Source organism: Pipistrellus hanaki, assembly GCF_964339955.1.
Source record: "Pipistrellus hanaki genome assembly, chromosome: 15".
Lineage (NCBI taxonomy): Eukaryota > Metazoa > Chordata > Mammalia > Chiroptera > Vespertilionidae > Pipistrellus > Pipistrellus hanaki.
Window position 1 is genome coordinate 24,063,816 of NC_140517.1, and position 23,175 is coordinate 24,086,990.

A 23,175-nucleotide genomic window follows, 5' to 3' on the forward strand; every position below is an offset into this window, starting at 1 on the left:
CAATTGAATGGTGGGTGCATTAGTCAAAGAAGGCTGCACCAATGAAGTAGGATGCCCACATCGATGAAGTGAATGGTCCTTCAAGGGTTAAGTCCCAGTGTTATCATGAGTCTGGTGACTGTGGAGAGAGAGTTATTAATACTCTGCTTCCCACCTAACATCCTCACTTTCTCTCTGTTCAAAGCGTTGGCATGGGTGCAGGTGGGGCTGTAGTCTTATGAACTGGGGTCTCAGGATAGAGGGTTTTTTAGTCTAGTAACCCACATTGGGCAGGGGTATGCAGCTCTTCATAACGTTCGCTGGCCCCCCACCACACGTAGGCAAAGCAAGATAGGTTTTCTATGGGGAGGTTAGCTCACTGCTTTACAGGAGGCCCCAGCAGATAACATTCAAGTTGTGGTTGAAGAGAGGCCAAAATATAGCAGATGTTCAGGCAGTGTCTGCAAGGGACCTTTGACCTCTAGTCCTGACCACTAGGCAGTGCTGCTCTCCACCCACTTACAGGTGACCCTACCTCTCTCCAGACCCAGACTTCTTATCTCTAAAGTGGGAGTAAAAACCCAACACTACCCTAGCAGCTTGATGGAGTGGTCCAGAATGAACCATGTTTACATGTTTGTGCCATGGGAGTATCAACTGCTCTGATAATATCAACCTTGATTTATTTCTTCAGCTCTCTCGCATTGCCACGGAATCTTGTTCAGCTTACTCCCATGAGCTGGGAGGGGCTAGCACAGCCCCTACATGCTGACTTCTATGACCTTCCAAATGATTAGGTTAAACAGAAATTCAAGTGTACATTTTCCAAAATAGGAAACCAACGCAGATTTAAATGGTTTTTCCAGTCTGACTGGTGGATTGACACTCGAGAAAGAAGAGGTTGGTTTTTCTCTATGTGGGTCAGTCATCAGGTGAAGTGATCAAACCAGACGCCTTAGTCAAAAGCTGGAGGTGAGGGGGTGTCCTGGTTCCCCAAAGACACTGGCCTCACGGTCCCAGGTCCTTTGTCTGCACAGTGCACCTGCCTTCTTGTGCAGATCCGAGTTCTGAATTCGGGGTATGGCAGTGTTTTGGGCTTATGATTGAGAGGAAGGTGCAAATGTAAAACCCACCAAGTATATCTCACCACAGTGCAGACTTTGGAGAAGGTAGTTTGGCAAAACCATCATGGCCTTCATAGTGTGCAAACCTCTGACTTAGCAGCTCCATTGCTAGACATGTGTCCTCGGGGGAGCACCAGGGAGGTGGCTACAAGGACAGCATGCTGGTCTTTGCAGGTGATCTGTGCTTAGATTCTGTGCCCTGTCACTTCCGAGTTGGGTGTGGTGGGCCCCCCTCCTTTACCTCTCAAGCCTTGATTTACTGATGTTGTAAAATGGGAGATAAACTTGGTAGATATAAACATGAGCCCATGTGTTATATATGTTGGTCCAATGAGGTATTTCAATCCTTTTGTGGGAGAAGCAGCATGCCAAGTGGTTCTTGGGGACAGTAAAAAGAGGGAGCTGCCTGAGGTTAATGGCAAAGAGCAGAGTTACAGAAAGTTCTGGATTGTCCCCCAGGAAACCTCATCTGATTGCTCAAGGCCAAGTTTCTGGGGAAGTCCTGCTTCTGGTTGCTGGGGTGTTGGGGAAATCAGATTTGAGCAAAGCCCCTCGGGGATGTGGCTGAGCAGCCACAAGAAGGCAATCTCCTTCTGAGTTCCTTCTGCAGCCAGGCCCCCTGTGGCGGGAAAAGGCTGGGTGGAAGGAGGTGGCCACAGGAGGTCTGGAAACCTCCCACCAGATGTGCCCACTGGCCCCTTTGCTCTCTTCCTGTCCATGGCAGCTGCCTGTGTTCAGTTCCTCCCATGGCTGCCCAGCGCCCTTGCACTGCATTCCAGGCTCCCACCGTGCCAACAAGCCCTCCCTGCACATCTGTCCCAGCCCACCTGGCCAACCTCTTCTCTGAGAGCAGCTGCTCTCTACCTCGTCAGCCTTCCCAGTTCCTGAACTTGCCAAAGCCATCACTACTTAGGGCTGTTCCCTCTGCCCAGACTATTCTTCTCTGCTCAGCAGACCCTCAAGTCTTCCCAGACGATCTTCTGTCTTAGCTTAAATATGAGCCTCTCTGACCCTCAGTCCAAAGAAGCTCCACTTCTCAGAACTCTCAGGGACATCATCACCTGGAAACTATATCTGGGTTTTTATTAAATGTCTCTTACCCTCCCCCGGTCTTACACATACACACACACACACACACACACTCTATATGGCCTTGTTCATAGCTGTATCCCAGCTCCTTGCACAGTAGTTGATGCCTACAGCTGCCTAATAAATATTTGCTGTCTGAATAGATGGTTAAAGCCATTGGAAGTTATAGGTTGACTTGGAATTTTAGCCTAATTTGGTTGGTGGAGATTCTGCCATAAGTCTCTGCCATAAGGTTTAGGAAATCAGTTGTAAAAGTGCAATTGTGGGAAGGTTTGTCCTGCTTCCAGCCTGTAGAGAAGTATTTTTAATATCCACACGCTGGACCTGCAGAGGCTCCGCCACAATTTAAAACCTAGAGAGTCAGAGGCTGGATCTACTATGGGTCTGAGAGTCTCCGTGTGTGTAAAACAAAGCAAATGGGCTGAGGCTTGATCCACAGATGTGTTTTCTTTGGCCAACGACGTGTTTTGAAGTAAATTTAAATGACTTGCCAAGGTTGCAGAATTGGGAGATTTCACATAGTCGATTTCAACATTGTTTGGTAAGCTCTTTGGGGTCCGAGATCCTGCATGGTAGCACCTGGCTAGGTCTGAGCAGGGACAGTGAGGTCCGTTCCCACTGCGCTTACTTTGTGTTCTCTGGCTGGCCCAAGCTCTGTAACCTTGAGGTGGGGATCCTGGGGTGCTCAGAGTGCCTGTCACCGTGTCCTGCACAGAGGCCCGGAATTACATGTTTTTCCTGGAGGAAAAGGGTGGGGTGGCTTCAAGGCCTTAGCACCAACCACCCTCAGCCTGCCCTTAGTTCTGTGAACGCGCTTGGCATCCTGGCCTTCTCTCCAGAGAGACATGCAACCTGGGCTGAGGGGCCCGGGGCTGCCACATGAGATGACAGTGCACAGGCCCCTGGGGCCCGAGTGCTGAAGCCCAGTGCCTGCCTGGAGCTCAGGCCTGGGCCCTCATTTGGGGCCTCTCCGCCTCACTTCGTCCCCTCCTTCCTGAGCCCACAGAGGAGGCTCCTGGGAAAGAAAGGGTGACTCACGCATTCCCAGGATTTTCGAGCTGAGACTGCGCTGGGAGAGCTTCTCATGAGCCTCAGGCTGGACCAGAAATAACCATGATAATTGGGTCTGATCTTGAACCTCCTGTGCGGTGGGGGTTCTGCTTTGGTACATAGCCACAGCCCTCTGACCACTTGAAATGTTTCGAGATTCTTGTTTCCTTTTCCTTGTGGATTTTTATTGGTTGCATACTGCATTGTTGTGGTAAAGAACAAAATAAAAAGGGGAAATTACCTCTGTGCCAGCCCTATAATACACTTTTGTATTGTTTTCCAGTCTTTTCCATATGTATACCTAATTGTAATTACAGTAAAATTAAAATTCACTCACTCAGGATTCTCAGAATCCGGAACAGAGGGTGGCATGCAGTAGGATTATTTGTTGTCCATAAAATATTTATTTGTTGACCATAAAATATTTTGTTTACTTAACTTTAAAGTGAACACTCACTGACGTTCTAATTGTTTTCTAATTATACATCTACTGATTACTATTACATGAAATTGTTGGATTTATTTGCCATTTTACTATATTTAGATTTTACCCTCAATTTGCAATGAGCATTTTTCTTCACATAACTATTTTTTAGTGTTTTGAATTATTTTCTTAGGATAAATTCTGAGCATTTAAATTTCTGGGTTAGAGGAGAGAAAAATGAGAATTTTCCGGCGTATAAGACGACCCCCTAATTTTACAGTTAAAACATAGGTTTAGGCCTATATTCTCTGTATAAGACTACCCCCCACTTCTGAGGCAACACCAGTTCTTTTTTTAATAGACCGCCTCTCTGACTCTGGCCAATCTGAGCAGGCTTTTTACTAGAACACAGTGTACATGTTCTGTACCCGAAGCTACAGTGTTCTAGTAAAAAGCCTGCTCAGATTGGCCAGAGTCAGAGAGGGGGTCTATTAAAAAAAGAACTGGTGTTGCCTCTGAAGTAGGGGGGTAATCTTATACAGTGAATATAGGCCTAAACCTATGTTTCAACTGAAAATTAGGGGGTCGTCTTATATGCTGGAAAATACAGTATAGAAATTGACTTTTAAAGTATTTATCCCTATTACCAGGGTTGTTAAGAAAATTTAGTTTTATCATAATCTCATCAGCATTTAGATTATAAATTTTAAATTTTTGCTAATTTTATAATCTCAGATGGCACCTACTTGTTTTAATGAGTGTTGAAGAATTGTCTAAGCATTTAATAATGGTGACTCTTTCTGTGTGCCTTACCTATTTGAGTAGTTTGCATATCTGTTGGAATATAGGTTTTTTAGTATTTATCAGAATATAGATTTTTTTAAGCTGGGTTGAGTTAATTTATAATATTAATTGATTGACTCAGTTTTCCTATCATAGTGACTGCAAACATTTTTCTAGTGTGTGATTTTCCATTTTAATAGTAGGTGTGTTATAGGTGTGACTCTGTTGTGCAGAGATACTGAGAACACGACTGCCAGCAGGACCTTAGAGACCTAACCTGGCCTCCATGTCTCAGATGGGGAGACCCAGCCCAGAGAGCAGGGGCCACCGCTCAGGCTGGGGAGAGGGGAGCCCAGGCTGTCCAAGTCACCAGCCTTCTGATCTGAGCTCCTAAGAGTCCCTGTTGCTCTTCTCACCCAAAAAGCTCTTTTGCACTGAGGTTTATGGATCTCTTTTTTGGACCAAGGCAAGCTTTTTAGGACTCTACTGAGGGTGTGCTGTTGCCATTCCGATGACAAGGAGCCAGCCATTCCATCTTTCTGACTAAGGGCATTTAAAAATACCCAAGGCAGGAGAATTTGGAGAAACCCATGATCGATAAGCTCTTAGCAGGCAGTAAATGCAGTTTTGTTACCCTCAGAAGATGCATTAGTTCATCAAAATCAGTGGCCTCTATCTGTTGCGTGTTGTCCCAGACATTGGGGTCGGAAAAAAGGGAGGAGAGGGATGTGGCCCTGGCTCGGGATGTGCTCTTGCCTGGGGGGGCTTTGGCAACCAGAGGACTTCTTCCCGCTTAGACACTGGAAGGGAGGGCCCCAGAACTGTCAGGACTCCCAGACTGGCTGTCAGGAGACCTGGTTTACAAGCAGAGATTCTGTCCCCAGCTCTGCTACTACATAGCCTGTGTCGCCAATTCTCTGGATCCTTAGAGCATGCCTATGGTCAGGTTGTTTCATCATCAGCAAACGTAAACGAGCACTTATTTAGTCAAGACTGTGCTGGGTACTCAGGTTGCTACAGAGGTGGCTAAGGCTGCTCCACCCTCCTGGGGTTATACTTGGTGGGATAAACAAAAAGACTAATATCTACCTGCCAAACAATCAGAATTATAAATGAGTATAAGTAAAATGCCAGGGCTCAACAGGGTTAAATAGGGAAGCTTCTCAGAAGAGCTGAGCTAAGCCAAGCCTCCAGGGATGGATAGAATTCTGGGTGGAGAGGGAGGAAGATAGAAAAGAAGGAAGAGTAATAGGACAGATAACAGAAGGCAAATGTCCTTGTCCAGGGTGGCTGTAGTGCAGGGAGAAGGGGGAAAGGAGAGGTTGGGTCCAGATGGCCAGTGATGCTAGAAATTGTCAAAGGGGCATGGCCAGCATGGCTCAGTAGTTGAGCAGCAACCTATGAACTGGGAGGTAACAATTGGATTCCCAGTCAGGGCACATGCTCGCATTGCCGGCTCAATTCCCAGTGTGGGGCGTGCAGGAGGCAGCCAATCAAAGATTCTCTCTCATCATTGGTGTTTCTATCTCTCTCTCCCTCTCCCTTCCTCTCTGAAATCAATAAAAAAGAAAAAAAAAAGAAATTTTTGGAGGGTTTGAGTGGGATGATGAGAAGGGATATATAGCAGAAGCCTCTTTTCCTGAGACTCCTGACAACACCCACCTCCCACAGCTATTGATCCCAGTGACAGTGGGCAGCAGGTGTCTAGTCTGGGTCAGACTTTATCTATTGTCCTCAGTCTGGCAGTCTGGAGTGGAGAGAGGGCTGGCACACGCAGCCCTCTTGAAGTCTATTTGGAGAAATCCCGATTGTTGGTATTTATGTGCTCACCTATTCAACAAATACTTACTGAGTGCCTACTGTGTACACACCAGGTATTTAACAGTGAAGCAGATGAGAGGAGAATGACGGGAGTATAGAGAGGTCCCAAATTCCGGAATTTTGGGGCTTCTTCTCTTTACAGGGAATTTGGTAACCTAGTTCATTCATTTAAGTGTGGATTCTCAGTGCTGAATTTCCCTTACACAAGGAGCTGCCCTCCTGCTGATCATGTGTGTGTGCTTCCCTCCTAGATGCCTTAGGGCCACGTCAGCTGCCCCAGAGGATTCATTCCTGGTGGCCAGAAGTTGCCAAGCAACTCACATGTGTTTGGCAGGCTCCCTCGGAGTCTCCAGCTCCCAGTGACACTCCTGGAAATCCAGTCCTCCGACCTACCCAGCTGGCATCCTCCTAGGCAGCCCACCGAGCCATGGAGGCCCCAGAGGTCCCCGTGGGCTCGCTGATTGACTTCGAGACGGAGCCATCTGCCTCCTCACCCACGGAGGCACTGCCAGCAAAGCTGCAGGATGGGGACAGCTCCCAGGGTGATGGCGGGTCAGACAGTGAGACCACGGAGTCAGCAGACAGCGAGAACAACATGGGCGAGTCGCCCTCTCACCCATCCTGGGACCAGTACCGCCGCTCCTCCTCCAACGAGTCCTTCTCTTCCAACCAGAGCACGGAGTCGGCCAAGGATGAGGAGGCCCTGGAGCTCAGGGAGTTCATGCGCGGCTACGTGGAGAAGATCTTCTCCGGAGGGTAAGTCTCCGGGGCCTCTTTGCTGTGGGCTCTGTCCCTGAGCAGAGCATCACCTGGGCCAGGGCTCCCAGCCGCTCACCAGCCAGTGATGGGCCGCCCCTGTGGTTCACAGCCCCACCCCGGCTACAGATAGAACCAGGTGGGGACTTTTCACCCTTTGTTTGACCCCACCACTGCTTTGACCACTCCACCGACACCCTTACCTCACCATTGCTGAATCCAAGGACACTAGTTTTGCTTTCCCAGTGTCTGCGCACTTTCATGCCAGAGTCATGCTTGGCTAGGGGGCTGAAATTATTAGCTGGCATTAAATTTAGGGGCAATATAAGGCAAGAAGATATCAGAGTCATGCTCCTTGTGATGAGCCGTAAGCAGCTGCTAGAGTGGGAACTTTTCCTCGCACCTCTTTCTGTCCTTCCTTTCACGGTTCTTGAAGGGATGGGTAAGGAGCATGGCATTGGGAGCAACAGGAAGTGGGGGTGAGAGTTAGAATGCAGGAGAAGCAGGGAGTCTGTGGATAGGTTCTAGCTCTCTTGCCTCATGCAATTACTGTCTCAACCAAGGGTCAGGGAAGGCAAACAAACCCAAATTCAGGGGTGGCAGGTTTTGACTGGAGATTTTGCATCATTCACAGCAGCATGTTCAAGGCTGAAAGTCTTGCTACTCAGACTGTCATATATATATATATATATATATATATATATATATATATATATATATCTCTTATATAATTAAAGGCTAATATGCAAATCAACCCAATGGCAGAATAACTGGTCTCTATGCCATGCACTGACTACCAAGAGGCAGGTGCTCAATGCAGGAGCTGCCCTCTGGTGGTCAGTGTGCTCCCACAGGGGGAGCACCACTCAGCCAGAAGCCAGGCTCATGGCTGGCGAGCCCAGCAGCAGTGGTGAGAGCGGGCCTAAGCCATCAGTTGGATATCCCCCGAGGGCTCCCAGACTGCAAGAGGGTGCAGGCCCGGCTGAGGGACCCCCCTGAGTGCAAGAATTTTGTGCACCAGTCCTCTAATATAATATATTTTTATTGATTTCAGAGAGGAAGGTAGAGGAAGAGAGAGATAGAAAACATCAATAATGAGGGAGAATCATTGATCAGCTGCCACCTGCACCCTCCTGCACACAACCCGGTCATGTGCCCTGACTGGGAATCAAACCATGACCTTCTGGGTCATAGGTCAATGCTCAATTTGAGCCATGCTGGCTGGGCCCAAACTATCTTTTGTGGACCCAAAGCATCTGAGGAGCTCTGGGAGAAAGGGAAGTTTTCCAATTTCGTTAAAGCAGTAAAGGTGTCTACTTGTTGACACTTGGCAAAGGATACATTCTTTTCTATCGTGATTTAGGTCCCTTGTTTATAAACTGGCATTGCTGGAAGCAAACTCAGCTGTGCCTCAGTTTCCTATGCAGTTAAAAAAGAGAAAATTTCAAATGCTAATCCATCTATTTGACTATCTAAAAATCATGTATGTTTGATTTTAAATGCATTCTGGGAGAGCAGTAGATGTGGGTTCCTGTTTATTTTGTTTGACTAACACTGGCATTAGTCAGCTTTCTCTGAGCACACCCAGTTAACGAACAGGGGAGAAAGCTCGAAGCTTGTCAGTTTGCCAGGAAGGCTGGTCTGTGTTTGTGACAGCCTGTCGGCATCAGGGAACATGGACAGCTGGATCGGATGCATTTTCAAGAGCATTCCAGAAATCGCTGCAAATGGCTGGCAAATTTTCGTATTTCATCTGGTGTTTGGGGATAAATGAGACCAAGATGTTTTCTACATAACCTTAAATAAATGAAGTATTGGATAAGCCAATTGGTCTTCAGCCTCTACTTCATTTTTGCAGTCATTGAATTTTGGGCAGAGTATTCGTCCCCATGAAGACTGATCAGAAGTGATTTGAGATTAGTGAGCACTTTGTCCGCTCTGGAGATGGTGAATGGTGACCCACTGTAGTCCCCCAGCCTCCATCCCTCACACAGAGTGGATAGAAGTGAGCAGACTAGCTTTTCAGAAGCTTAGAGGCTTGGCAACCACACCCGCCTTCTGATTGGTGGGAGGGGCATCAGATGCTTGTCTTACTGAGGCTGAGGCATCCTTGAATTCAGTGGGTGGGTCCATGCTGGCTTCAGCACTGGAGGTCAGTAGGCTAGAGAAGGAGCCCTCAGAGGAGGTCAGGTCATCCTTGTTAGTTCTTGTACCACCGAACTGGAGGCAGGAGGACCAGGGAGAAGGAGCATCGGGAGCCAGGAAGTCTGATGAAGTCCCTGTTCGCCCCCCAGCTGTGCCTGGTCCCCCAAGCCAGTCTGCTCAATTTTCTTTTTTATTGATTAAGGTATTACATAAATGTCTATATATCTCCGATTGCACCCCCCCCCCCCATACATAGTCTGCTCACCTTTGAAATAGAAATTACACCATTTCCTTGAGAGGGTTGCCCAGAGGGTGAAGATGAGCTGACAGAGTTCAGGCAGCTGTACTCAGCTGGCGTTCCTCTCTTTCCTCTTCCCCTACGGCAGGGGTCTTCAAACTACGGCCCGCGGGCCACATGCCGCCCCCAGGGGAGTCTGATCCTGCCCGCCAGGTTTTTTGGGCAGTGAGCGCAGCCGAGGTGTTACAGTAGGAATTAGTAGTTCATATAGTCCGGCCCTCCAGCTCTCTGAGGGACCGTGATCTGGCCCCCACTTTAAAAAGTTTGAGGACCCCTGCCCTACGGTAACCTTTTTTGTCCCAGGGGATTGAAAGGTTTTTCCCTCTGCTCTTTTTTTCAGGGAGGACTTGGACCAGGAGGAGAAAGCCAAGTTTGGGGAGTACTGCAGCAGTGAAAGTGGAAAAGGCCGGGAGTGGTTTGCTCGATACGTGAGCGCCCAGGTAAGAGCAGGCGTGGTGGGAGAGGTGGGCGTTGATGGGGAGGGGGCTGGTGATATGTAGCATCCTCTTTCTTTTTAACTCCTCCACCCAGGAGAAAGGAGTTGAGGGAAATGACCCAACAGACAAAAAAAGTAACATTTACCTCAAGATGTTCTGAAAGGCCTATTTAGGATAGTGGGAAGTGGCATGTAGCTCATTTGGACGCCCAGCTGGGAGGGAATGAGTGGGAAACTGGCCTGCCCACCACATGAGAGTCCAGGAAAGCATGTGGGTTATGTCCATGCATCTTTTTATTAAATAGCCTACAATATTCAGTGTTTCTGAAGATATATTCAGGACAATGACACCTGTAAGTTCAGAAAAGAATTAAATTTTGTAAATATCCAGTGGATTCCTTTTTTTTTTTCTTCTATAAAGTGGTTTAAGTTCTTAGTTTTTAAAAATACATTTTATTGATTCTTTACAGAGAGGAAGAGAGAGGGATAGAGAGTTAGAAACATCGATGAGAGAGAATCATCAATCAGCTGCCTCCTGCACACCTCCTACTGGGGATGTGCCCGCAACCAAGGTATATGCCCTTGACCAGAACCTTGACTGGGACCTTACAGTCCGCAGGCTGACGCTCTATCCACTGAGCCAAACTGGTTTCAGCTAAGTTCTTAGTTTTTAAAGTATTTTTCTCCCAAATAATTTATTCTTCAACGAGAAATTAGAGAAGTGCAAGTAAGCACAAATAGAAAAACTACTAATAAACCTACAATCCAGAAATAGCCAATGTTGTCATTTGGGGTTCTGCCCCTCCATACTTTTGTGTGAGGGTGAGGGGTGAAGTTCCTGGGAGATGCAGTGAAACATCTGCCTGTGCTCCAAAAAGCTGCATCCTGTGATGGGTGCCAGCACCTGCCGGGGTCCTGGCTTCTCAGAGCAGGGGATGCTGCATGGTCCTGGGCTCTCACCCCGCTGCCTTAAGAGATGCTCAGCGAGGTAAGCCCACAGCCCCTCTGAGCAGCTCTGTGCCTCTGCCACCCGCTGCCCGATGACGTGTCTGCCCTCTTCCCCGACAGCGCTGCAATTCCAAGTGTGTCTCAGAGCCGACCTTCTACCGTCTCGTGCAGTCGTTTGCCGTGGTCCTGTTCGAGTAAGTAATGCTGTTGCCCAAAGCCTTTGTCCTAAGGAGCTTGTCTTCTCTTCCTCTCTTCCCGATGATAACCCGGTTGTGAGTAAGAGACGCCGAGTCATCAGCTCGCAGCTGCTGTGATGCACCCAGCATCAGCTAAAAGGAGAAGTCGTGACCAGCAGCTATGGGAGGGGGTTAGTGAGAAGCCTTACCTGCAGTGGAGACTGGAGGGTGCAGCTGGGTGTGAGTAAATCCCTCACGCAGGTCCCAGGGCAGGCTGTGATTACACACAGCTGACCTCACCCTCCTCCAGCAGAGATCTGAAATTTTCTTGATTTCCTGTTGTGAAGTACTTCAAGCTAGGTAACCGCCCACTTAATGATACGACTGGGTGACACAGCCTGCTCTGAGAAGGCATTTGGCACTGCTGGGCCTTTTCTCACAAAGGCGTTGGTAGACAGTATGTGGGTGGGGGTGGAAAGGGTCCCTCTGCCTCTGTGCAGCTGTGGGAGGCAGCCCCTGGACCCCCAGGCTCTCCTCCTGGGCCCCACGGCTCTAGGACTGCCAGGCCTGCTTCAGACGCCGTGGACTTGTATCAGAGCGGGTGACGTGTCCTCCAAATTATGAATCTAAGGGACACCTTTAGGCCTGGGGGAAGCCGAGCAGTGGCTTCAGTGATCCAGGTAGACAGCATGGATTGTGGGTGGGAAAAGAGGCTGGTCTGACAGTCACTTAGTATCCTTCCCCCATCACCTCACTGTGGCCTCAAAGCAGGTCCTGTGTCCCCATGTCTGTTTTGTCCTTCCCTTCCTTCTCACAACAGAAACGTAGCTCTTCTCTTCAATATTAATCCCGTGTGTCTCCTCAGAACATGGGGCATGTACCGGAGGAAAGTGAGCAAAAGAGTCGAGGATCTGTGTCTCCTGTGCTTCTCCAGAACACCCCAAGCTCAGGAGATAGTCCTGGGGGGAGGTGGGAGGAGAAACTGGGTGTGCCCCGCCTCAGCTGAGAGCTCATGTTGTCTCGTGTGCACCATGTTCTTAGATACAAGATTCTTCAACTTCCAGACATTTGCATCTACAGAAGTTTTCATGAACCCATAGTTTGTGTAGATTGGGCCTGTTCCACACAGTAACATACTTATCTACTTCTCAATTTTTCTTTGCATTTTTCCTTAAATAAAATTGAGGGGGAAAATGAAATTCAAGTTTCAACCCTGCTAACACACAATCATTCCATTACTTTGTGAGCATATATATTGTTATAGGATTGCAAGCAAAACAAAACTTCATAATATCTTGAAATGTTTATTAATTTTTTGAAATATGAGTTTTATAATTTTAGTTTATTAGCAACTTGAGCTTTTACTTTTATTTAGTCTATATGATTTTATTAGTAGTTTAGTTCTTTAAATTTATTAAATTATTTTTATATTAAAATAGCAACAAATATGACCCAAATCCACTGTCTAGATCATTCCTATTGACTTTTTCTTCAATCGTTGTTTGTTCAAAGTTTAAAAATTAAACTAGCTCTGGCTGATGTGGTTCAGTGGTTAGAATGTCGGCCTGCACACTGGAGGGTCTCAGGTTTGATTCCTAGTCAAGAGCACATACCTGGCTTGCAGGTCCAATCCCAGCCCTGCTTAGGGTGCATGTGGGAGGCAACCAATCAATGTGTCTCTCTCTCTCTTTTTCTCCTACCTCTCTCCTTTCTTCCACTCTCTCTAAAAATCAATGGAAAAAATATCCTCACTTCTCATGTGAGGATTAAAAAATATCTAACTCACGTAACACATAACTGGACCAAGGGCTGTTATTTTTGTTGTCTCTCCTAAGTAGCATCTGGGAAGTGAGGTATTAATTTGGGCATCTTTGTAAAGGAATTTTTCATGAACTTGGAATAAAAAGATCGGGTAGAAAGAAAAAAAAGAAAATCAGATGGGGTGATTATTTAGCCAGTCAACCTTGCTTCCCATTTCAGGTGCCATCAGATGGATGACTTTGGGCCTGCCAAGAACCTCATGACCATGTGCTTCACTTACTACCACATCGGTAAGACATGGGCCTGGCTCACGTGGAGGGCAAACTTGGGAACTCAGGACTTGTCAACGTCTAACCTGGCATCAAGAGAGGATTTATTCTGACCAAAGGCAAAGCTGTGAGGTTTCCAGAAGACAGTGAAGGTTGATGCCAGGGAGGGAATGAGCAGGGAGTGAGATTCCTGAGCAGGAGGAGACATGGTCTACCTGGTGGGTAAAGTCATTGACTGGCCACAGCGTGAAGGAAACCTCCAGCTGCTGGGAAGTGAGGACACACCTCCAGCGGGCGTTTCATGATGGTGCAGGCACTGCTGGACGTAAGCCAAGCTTTAGGCTTGGCTGCTGCGGGAAGGTGAGAGAAGCAGTCTGGATTCTGGGCTGGGAAACACTCCCAGGCATGGTCAGGATGCCTTCATGCAGAGTGCAGGCTGTTCTTCATGCTGAGATCTCACTCCTGGCTCATCCCATTGGGGCTTTCTGGTATGCAGAGATGTCTGGTATGTCTTAAACTGCTACAACAGTCTCATTCGGGCCACGGAAGGAGACGTTGGTAGGCCTGCATGGGGACTGGAGCTAGGTCAGGGCACTGCCTCCCTTTCCACCCTTTCTACGTAACCCAAGGGTTGATCTTGTGTGTATCCCTCTCCTTGCAACTTGGCTTTGTACCCTCCTCATTCCAACAGCCGTCCTCTCTGTGCCCCTCAGTTCTGTTGGCAGCAGCTGGTCTGACTGCTTGCGCTTGGCCAGGCCACCACTGGGCAGGCTCTTGGTGCTAGGCCACTGATCGGCCGCCTTTGGGTCAGATGGGAACCCCTCATCCAACCTGTGGCTCCTTCTTCTCCTAGAACAGCTAGATGCTACTTATCTGAGTCAGATCTGTGCACAGAGCAGCTGAAATGAGGAGAGGATGCCTTGGCCTATAGGGGCACCTGAACCTGAAGGGGTCACTTTTGACCTGAAGGGGGCATCTTGCCTGGGGGGTTTCTTGGTCTATTAGGGGGTGACTTGGCCTATAGGGGGCACCTTGGCTTGTAGGGGGCACGTTGGCCTGTAAGGGATGCTTGGCCTGCAGGGGGGTCTTGGCCTGAAGGTGCATACACTGCCCTAAGAAAGGGACATTCCTTGTGTTGCCTCCACTCACACTCCTCCTCCCAGGGCACCCTCCTCTGGCTGTCTCCCTCACCCAGCACCCTCCTGTTTGAGGCCCCACGCAGGTGCCATCAGCCTGTCTGGAAGCTGCACGCCTCCTCCCACCACAAGGAAATACCCCTCCTCTGTCGCCCTCCCCGCCTTGGCCTCTGCCATTGCCTTCCCTGCCTCTCACTGTGTGCATTGCTCACCTCCTTTCTGGGCTGCGTGCTGCTTTGGGGCTGGATCCCTGCCTGTTTCTCCTCTGGCCCCTGTGGCACCTGGCTGACTTCTTGTGCAGTCCGTGCTTAGTGATGCCCCAGACAGAAGGTGCCAGGCTCACGTCTTCCCTGGGGCACCTCGCAGCTGTGTCTTCTCGCTGCCGTGTCCGTGTCCGGCCATGTGGAAGGAGGCCTCCTCACCACATCAGAGCGGCTCCGGGTCAGGGTGCCTTCGTGCAGAGTGCAAGCTGCAGGCGTCTCTTCTGCCCTTTGTTGCTGCTGCTGCACAATGCGGTTCTTATTCCCACTTTCTTCCTCCTCTGCCTCCAGGCAAACCACACCTGCTTCCCTCAGAATCCAAGGAGAAGCCTGCAGGGAGCATCGACTCCTACCTGAAGTCCGCCAACAGCTGGTTAGCTGAGAAGAAGGACATCGCCGAGCGGCTGCTGAAGAACACAGCCAAGACGGAGAACGTCAAGGGCTTCTTCGGGGGGCTGGGGCCGCTGGTCAGGAAAAACGAGTAAGTGTCGCCTGCGGAGCTTCTGTCTCACTGGGGAGGGGCAGCGCTCAGGCGTGACCAACAGCAGAGGTGACTGAGTTCGAGGTGAGAGGAGGTACTGGCCTGCTAATCACAGTCTGTTCACCCCTGGCCCTCTTAGGGGCCCGGGAGCGGCTCGAGAAGCTGCCCGGCTTGCCTCCCTGTCCCCCAAGTTCTCTAGAGTTTCCAAATGGGTTCTGCTCGTCGACATGCAGGGAGGCCCCTGTGGGTCTGTGCTTTCTGGATGGATGAGGAGCACTTGGACATTGTCAGTTGGCGGGAGGGAAATGGCAGAGTTTTGAATGCAGAGAAAATGGCACAAAGAAGCCTAAATAAAAAATAAAAAAAAAGACTGGCAATTGACCAATGTAGCATTGGTTTCATCAAAATTTGGTTTAGAGAAAACCACATGAAATGTACACACTGGTTGTGAGACTGAGTCCCGTTTCAGCAGTATAAAGCAGTTTCTTTGAGAGAGTGTGGGGGTCATGTTGTCACTGCCATGGTCCCTCTCCCCCAGGGAGGAAGAGAGCAAGCCCAAGGACAAGCCGCAGAAGACTGGTGAGTGCCACCCAGCTACCCGGTCCCAAAACCCAGGCCCCGCAGGATTCTCCCACCAGCCCCCCTTTAACTAGCAGCACCAACAGGCAGGCGCCTAACTGTCCTGGGCTGCATTGCCCCTGCAGCACAAGGCGCTGCCGTAGGTGACTCTCCAGTCCCTCTCAGCTCCGGTCTGTCTTCTTGCTCAATTTCCGTAGGAGAGCCAGTCCCTTAGGGAGAGGAAGCGGAAACTAAGCTCCTTATCCCAGATGTTCAGGGACATATCACTGGGGGTGCAGGAGCCTTCCGGGGATCCCTCCCTCAGAAAGGGTCATTGCCAGGTGTGAGGAGCCTCATTACTGCCCACAAGCAGTGGCAACGCTGTCGTGCAGTTTCAACTGTGCAGAAGTGGGCCTGCCCGTGGCCGCTGGGGAGCAGCAGTGGCCTCAGCAGCATCCATGGGGTTTGCAACCAGAGCCATGCTCAGTCTTCCTCCCCCTCCCGCAGTGACCGTGTGCAGCCCGGAGGAGGAGAGGAAGGGGGAGAAGATCTACCTGTACACGCACCTGAAGCAGCAGCCCATCTGGTAAGGCCCCCTGGCACCTGGGTCACACCAGAAATGAAGGTTACTCACACACACAGGATAGCCAGATAAACAGATGAACAATAGCAGGGTTGGTTATGATGCGGAGAAATTGGAGCTCTCATATACTGCTGGCGAGATTGTCACCTGGGGCAGCCACTTTAGAAAATAGTCTGGCAGTTCCTCAGAAGTTTAAACATAGTTACCTATGACCAGCCATTTCACTCCAGAAATGGACTCAAACGGGTATTCAAGCAAAATCTTGTGCATATATCTTCACAATAGCATTCTTCCTAAGAACCTGGCGGTGAAAACAATCTGGCTGTCCATCCCTATGGACATTTGCCGTATGGATACAGAGTGCCATATCCATACCATGGATGTCCCCAGCCGTGTAAAGGAACGAGGCACTGGTACCTGCTAGCGTGGTGACCCTGGAACAGATTTTGCTAAGTGAAAGGAGCCAGACCGAAAGACCAGATGGTGTGATTTAACTGATCTAAGGTGTCAGGACAGGCAAATCCCTGGAGACAGAGCAGATTAGTGGTTGCCAGGGGTTGATGGCATTAGGGAATGAGGGGTGACTACTGATGGGTATGGGGTGATGAGAATATTTTGGAAATAGATGGTGGTGATGGTTGCACCACTCTGTGAATATACCAAAACCACTTAAGCATTGCATGCTTAAAAGAGTGAACTTATGGTATGTGAGTTATATCCCAATAAAGCCACTTTATATAAAGGTGCGGATGAAGTGAGAGGCCAGTGGTCAGGGCAAATGAGCACTTGGGCTGCTAATCCCTCTGCAGCCTCTCCATCCCCACATTTATTTCCTCACAGCAGGCAATGCACCGCACCTGGATCCCCAGGTAGCAGGCATGCCCTCCCTCAGAGGCCACAGTGTAGCTGTGGGAGAACTTGTCCACAACAAAGCCAGGGCCTGGCCAGAGGGCAGGGCTGGAGCTGTCCAGAAACTTCCCTGGGGAGGCCCCATCTGAGTTGGGCCACTTTCAAGGGCAATCAGGGAGAAGTGGAAGCTGACCAGCCTGTCACAGCCCCTGGGCCTTGACTTGAAGGCTGTCTCATCACCTGCAATAGGGTTCCAGCCCTGAAGGGCCAGGCGATGGATATTTTAGGCTTTGCAGGCGACCACTCAACTTTGATGTTAGATACTACCGTGTTTCCCCGAAAATAAGGCATCCTCCGAAAATAAGACCTAGTGCATGGAAAGATAAGACATCCCCTGAAAATAAGACCTAGCGCAACTTTGGGAGAAAAAATTAATATAAGACGCTGTCTTATTTTCAGGGAAACAGGGTATGTAAGTGAGTAGGTGGGGCTATGTTCCTATAAACATTGATTGACACAGGCAGCAGCCAGATTCGGCCCACCCACCAAATCCATGGTTGGCTGAGCCTGATCTTCTTTAAGAGGAATGCTTCTTATTGTGTGTCCCTATAAACATGTTTGCCCTCTGCACATAGCCTGTCCCTGCCAGGTTCCATTTATATCATCAGCACCTGTTCTGGAAAAGCAGATCTCTCTGAACCCCCTGCCTTCTCTTGGGAGCCTCAGTGGGAGACGGAGAAGCGGGAAAGGGCTCCTGCCCTTAGTGGCTTCAGCTTTGACCTGGGGAATCCAGGGTTACCCAGCTCTGCCTCCTTCCTGCCTGCACCTCACCCAGGCACTCATGATGGTGGACCGGGAGCCACAGGGAGGCACCTGATTTAGGAGTAAGGCTCAGTTGTCTTCCCATCTCAGCCCTGCCTCTCCGAGACCTGTCCATCATCCGGATGTGGCTGGAAACAGCTTCCTCCCCGCTCAGGTGGGCGGGAGCTGCCTCTCCCTCACCGCTGGGGAAGAGTGACGTGTGTCTCTGTTTCACAGGCACACACTGAGGTTCTGGAATGCAGCCTTTTTCGATGCTGTCCACTGTGAGAGGAGAAAGCGGTCCCCCACGACCAGGTAGGAGCAACGCGTGGGCTGGCGCTCTGGGGAAGAGGACCCGGCGGCGCTTTTCCCCTGGTTCTGAAGAGGAGAGCAGAAGAACGGCTGAGTCCACGGGTCTCTCTCCTGCAGCCCCGGGCCGTTGCCTGCAGGCTGCCTGAGGCCCAGGCGCAGAACTCCAGGGGTGGGTGGGGGACTTGCATGAGCTCTCCCTGTCCTGGGGCTGGCATGACTCAGCCTGATTCTCCTACGAAACGCAGACTCCCCCTCAATGGACCCCTCAGGACCCCTCGGGCTCACTCTGCCTGTTCTCTGTAAGAAGTCCGAATCCTGAGCATGAACCACTGCTGCAGGATCCTGGGGTGCAGGGCTGGCCGCCACCCCCAGACTTTGCTTGAACATCTGGAGAAATGCGGTTGCTGCTTTCAACTTTCTCCTCTGGTTTGCAGCCCTTCCCAGCTTCCCTGGGAGTGGTCTCGCCACTTTCGAAGACCCCTTGGGTGAACCGTTTCACCAAGCACGTGGCACGTGGTGGCAGTGAGGGGTTGGCACTCAGCTCTCTCTCTGGTCACAGTGAGCTGAGGTTGCCATGGGCTGGTGCTCTGTTCTCTCTCTGGTCACAGTGGGCAGGACTGGCAGCAGCGCCCTTGTTGGGGACTTTGGAAACCTCTGAACCTCTCTCACTAACAAAATAAATCCCCTCCCTCCTAACCCCAGGGAGACCCCTTAACCTCGGTCCCTGGCTGGAGAGAGGTCAGATCCTGCCGTTTGAGTCTTCATCCCACTAGCACGTGAGGGAATTGCAGGTGAAACCTGTTTGGGAGCGAGGTGGCCTGCCTGTGCCCCAGCAGTCTGCCGTGGCTGAGTCTCCTGGGGAGGCAGAGGGAGCACGCGGGGGTCGGGGGAGGCTGCTGGCACTTCCCGAGGACTCTAGAGAGAACTCTACACTCGCCAGGGAACGAAGCAGAAGGAAGTGCTCAGATGCTCGTAGGTGAATGGGGTTTCTTGCTGCTTAGCTCTCAAATCCCTAGGAAGCAGATTTACCTCAAATACGCCGCCTCTCTCTGTCCTTCTCCGCTTCTGCCTGTAATAACCCTCCTTCTTCCGCTTGTTCTCTTTTTCCATCCACATATCTTGCATGACTTTGACATGTTCCTCTGTTGACCTGTTTCTGCTGCCGCTCCAGAGGGGATGCTGGAGAGGAGGAGAAGAAGAGGTGTGTGTCCACGTGACGTTGTCCATGTTACAGTGCCGGGTCCCCTCAGGGCCACCTCAGGGTGGGCGGGGGTGGCCGGAGCCCAGACACAGGGGCCACTCAGCACTGGCTGCCAGCAGTGAGGCGGGGGTCCCTGGTGGCCAGGCTGGTGATGGGTGAGAGCTCTCCAAGGACAGAGCACCCCAAAATAGGAAAGAAACAAGGCGCCCAGACCTCCCAGAAGGCTCAGTGGGAGTTCAGAGAGGAGAGAACGGTGAAGTCCAGAAAGTCAGCTCCAGCTCCAATTTCAAGCAAATCAAGCTTTCCGCCGGCCCCTCTGGCTCCTTCCAGGCCGACCTCACAGCCACACCCATATCTTCACTGTCACACTGGAATCCTGGCTCCGAAGCCCGGGGCAGGTGCAGGGGACACTCAGTCACACGCTCGGGTGTGCAGGGGTCTGCCAGACCCTCGCCGCTGTAACAGGGTAGGGAGTCACAAGAAAGGGGCAGCTGCTCTCTCTCCCAACCTACGGAGCCCGTGTGCATGAGGGGTCCCCGAGAGAAAGGCCTAGCATGGGGTTGTTTACTGGTAGCCCATGGTGGGGTCTGACTCTAATAGAACTTTCTATTTGTTGGACTTCCTTTGTCATACTGCCTCTTCAAAATATCGCTTCTGATACAAAGATTTCAACATGCTTCCTTTAATCAGTAATGTAATTTTGGTGCTTACTGTTTTGTGAGAAATTTTGTTTCTTATGCAGCCTTCCTATGGCTCTGAAAGGGGCATGCAGGCATAACCAGTATCTCCTTTAGGAGAAAGCCCCTGAGTTCGCACAACCTCTGTGGGTGAGGTGGTGACCAGCTTCCTGGAGCAGGCTCCTTCGCCTCAGCCAGAGGGTGGGGGCATGTGGCCGCCGGCCACTCAGTGCCCAGCCCGGGAGCAGGCCAGCCTCTGGGCCTCACAGGCCTTCTCGCTGGGGCAGAGGTGGTCTGACCACACACACCTCAGACCTGCTCCCGACACCCAAACGTGCCCTAGGCTGTACCTGGAAGAGGGGCAGGTGTGGCTTCTAAATTGGGGGCAGAAGGGTCAGCTCCCACTCCAGGGCAGCTTGATGCCTCCGTATTATTCCTCCTCGTTGTAAACTGCTACGGTGCCATTAGTGACCTCAGGTGGGAACACCTCCTGTGACGACTCCCCATTCTGCAGGCTGTTGGTCACTCCAGTTCCCACTGCTGCAGTCTAGATGCATGTCCCGCCCCCTGGGAGCTTTAGAACTCGGCTGGGACTGGGTGGTGGACTGTTTAAAGGAATGGATTTGGTTGTAGGCATCCCCTTCCACCTCTTTCTTCAGAGGTCAGAGTACAGGTCCCGGTTCCACTCCTAGTCACAGCACACAGAATCCCTCTGCTCCTGGGCCCAGAGGGGCGGAGTTAGCGGCCTGGGGGCAGGATGGGATCTGGGTGCCTGGACAGCTCTAAGGGGACCTCTGGGGAGAGAGGGCGGGGTTAGCGCAGCACCTGGGAGCAGAGGCTGGCTGCCTGCCTGGGTGTCCTGTCGGAGGCAGAGGAGACACGTGCCTCTTGCCCATGTCCTGGGCCTCCCGCTGAGCGGCAGCGGCACCTGGGGAGTCCCACGCCGGGAGGGGCGGGTGAAGTGTTGATGTTCTTGGTGTTTCTCTTCCTCTGGCTTCTCCATTATCCCAACCCCTCGTCCCTCATACTGCCTCCTCTCTCCCTTTTCTCTGATCTTCCTCTTAATCTTGTTTTAATCAGACTCATCATCCAGAGTTTAATTTTTAGGGGGAAATAGGCTAAAATGAGCTTCTCACCATCTGCACCTCCTGCAAGTAGCGCACTTCAGATGCAGGGGACACGGGGGCAGAGTAGCAGGGGTGGGGTGGCCACCCGTCCACCGGGGACAGGGCAGGGAGAGAGAGTGGGGACAGCTTTCAGGCAGGGACAGCATGAATCACTCAGAAGAACACCCTCCCCTCTCTGCATCCTTTTCTCACTTTGTGTTAGAGGCTTTATGCCGTCTTCATGGTGGGCACAGGTCCCCGTTCACTGGGGCCTGCGGGGAGGACCTGAGTCTGGTCCACGCACCCAGGAGAGTGTGGACAGGCAGCGCTGGCTGTGAGGAAGCCGTGGGGAGAGAGTGACCGCAGCACCCAGGCTGCCTGACCGGACAGTGAAGGCGGCAGGCCCTCCGGCCCCTGCTCCCCATGCCTCGGGCATAGCTGCCCACAGCAGGCCATGCCCTCCCTGCAGGCCAGAGCCAGAGAGGCCCGAGAGCCTCTTCCCAGGGTCTGGACGTCCACTCACCACGGGACCCACAGGGTTCTTTCCTCCTCATGTCTCTGTCCGTAAAATGGGCCGTGACCTCCCTCCCTCAAACCAAAGAGAAGGGCATGGGGGTGGCATTCTTAGCTCCTAGGCCAGTGGTCGGCAAACTCATTGTCAACAGAGCCAAATATCAACAGTACAACGATTGACATTTCTTTGGAGAGCCAAATTTTTTTAAACTTAAACTTCTTCTAACGCCAGTTCTTCAACATAGACTCGCCCAGGCCATGGTATTTTGTGGAAGAGCCACACTCAAGGGGCCAAAGAGCCACATGTGGCTCGCGAGCCACAGTTTGCCGACCACGGTCCTAGGCAACCACCGAGCACACGTCCCCTCCCGTTGGTGGTAGGAAGTGTCTGAGCTTTGGGCCCTCCTCATCTTAGGAAGGGTGACATTAGTAACTGGGGGAGGGGCCCTCAGCAGTGGGGACGCTGGCGGGCTTCCTGTGGGGAGGCCCTGCGTGGGCACCGCTGACGCCGTAGGTCAGAGCAGGGCGGGGAGTGGCGGGGCGCGGGGGCGCTCTGAACGGCCTCCTGCCCCTGTGCTTGCAGGGAGAAGTGGTGCCACATGACGCAGGAGGAGCGGGACGACAGCCTGCGGTTCAACGAGAACATCACCTTCGGGCAGCTGGGGTAAGAGCAGGGGCCCAGCCCCACCCTCGTGACACCGGGTCACCCACAGCCAGAGAACAGGGCAGAGGCGCTGACGCCGACGCCCACGCTGGGTGGGGACGCTCCCACCCACGGGGCGCGCTCGGTGACAGGGTCAGCACAGCGAGAAGCTCAGACACCTCGGCAGCATGTGACTCATTACATTCGGCCTGGATTCCGGTCCCTCTCACCCACCTCCTGTCTCCACACCGGAGGTGGCACTTCCACAGGGAGCCGTTGGCCGGCTGACAAGGACCGGTTTATTTTTACTTCAGTCTGACAGTCCCAGGCAGGCGGCAGGCGGCAGAAAGAAGGGCGGGTCCGGTTCCCGGAGGGCAGGAGGGTGCTAGCTCACGGTGTTTTCTCTCCAGCACATTCACTCACAACATGCTGGCCTTCGGGCTGACCAAGAAGCTGTGCAATGACTTCCTGAAGAAGCAGGCTGTGATCGGCAACCTGGACGAAGGTGAGTCTTGTCCAGAGGCAGGGCTGCCGTCCCAGGGACCAGTGCTCTGCAGACCAGGCTCCCCCCCTGCTGAAGGCATGGCTCCCGTTTTAGCGAGAAGCGGAGTGCTAAGTCCGCTGGGTCGCCCCTCCTCTGTCTCTGTCGACTTAAATGCACAAGACACTGCTCGCGTTGTTTGGAAGCGATTTCAGCCCGGAAGGGTTGCCAGGGGCGGGGGAGCTTGCAGTGCTAGGTCAGGGACAAGGGTAAGGATTTAACTGGGTGCTCAGACTCTGAACTTAAAAATGGCCACACTCACCACCAGTTGCCCCTCCTTCTAAACGGCCACCACATGACCTCCCTTTGTTTCTTAAACCTGCTGCAGTGGGCGGGCAGGTGCGGAAGGTGGAGGGGATATGGAGGTTTATCTAGAGTTTCTGCTTCTGTAACAGAAGGGGATCCATTGCTGATGTCAGCTCCCCCGACATAGGGCTGTGCCCACCTTCATGCGT

The 23,175-nt window shown here is 51.6% G+C and overlaps 1 protein-coding gene across 3 annotated transcripts in view; it reads left to right on the forward strand.

The window, feature by feature from the left end:
• The window catches only part of KIAA0513, a 54,179-nt gene that overhangs the window by 24,997 nt on the left and 6,007 nt on the right, over positions 1-23,175 (forward strand). For 2 of the 3 annotated variants that reach the window (XM_084905596.1, XM_084905597.1), the window contains exons 2-12: positions 6,522-7,026; positions 9,810-9,909; positions 10,974-11,047; positions 13,010-13,080; positions 14,747-14,936; positions 15,475-15,515; positions 16,002-16,080; positions 17,965-18,042; positions 19,211-19,240; positions 22,120-22,200; positions 22,590-22,684. In XM_084905596.1, the coding sequence (XP_084761722.1) occupies positions 6,698-7,026; positions 9,810-9,909; positions 10,974-11,047; positions 13,010-13,080; positions 14,747-14,936; positions 15,475-15,515; positions 16,002-16,080; positions 17,965-18,042; positions 19,211-19,240; positions 22,120-22,200; positions 22,590-22,684 (1,168 nt within the window). In that variant the 5' untranslated portion in view covers positions 6,522-6,697. The remainder of the gene's footprint in view (positions 1-6,521; positions 7,027-9,809; positions 9,910-10,973; positions 11,048-13,009; positions 13,081-14,746; positions 14,937-15,474; positions 15,516-16,001; positions 16,081-17,964; positions 18,043-19,210; positions 19,241-22,119; positions 22,201-22,589; positions 22,685-23,175) is intronic. The other variant, XM_084905598.1, reaches the window with a different exon arrangement.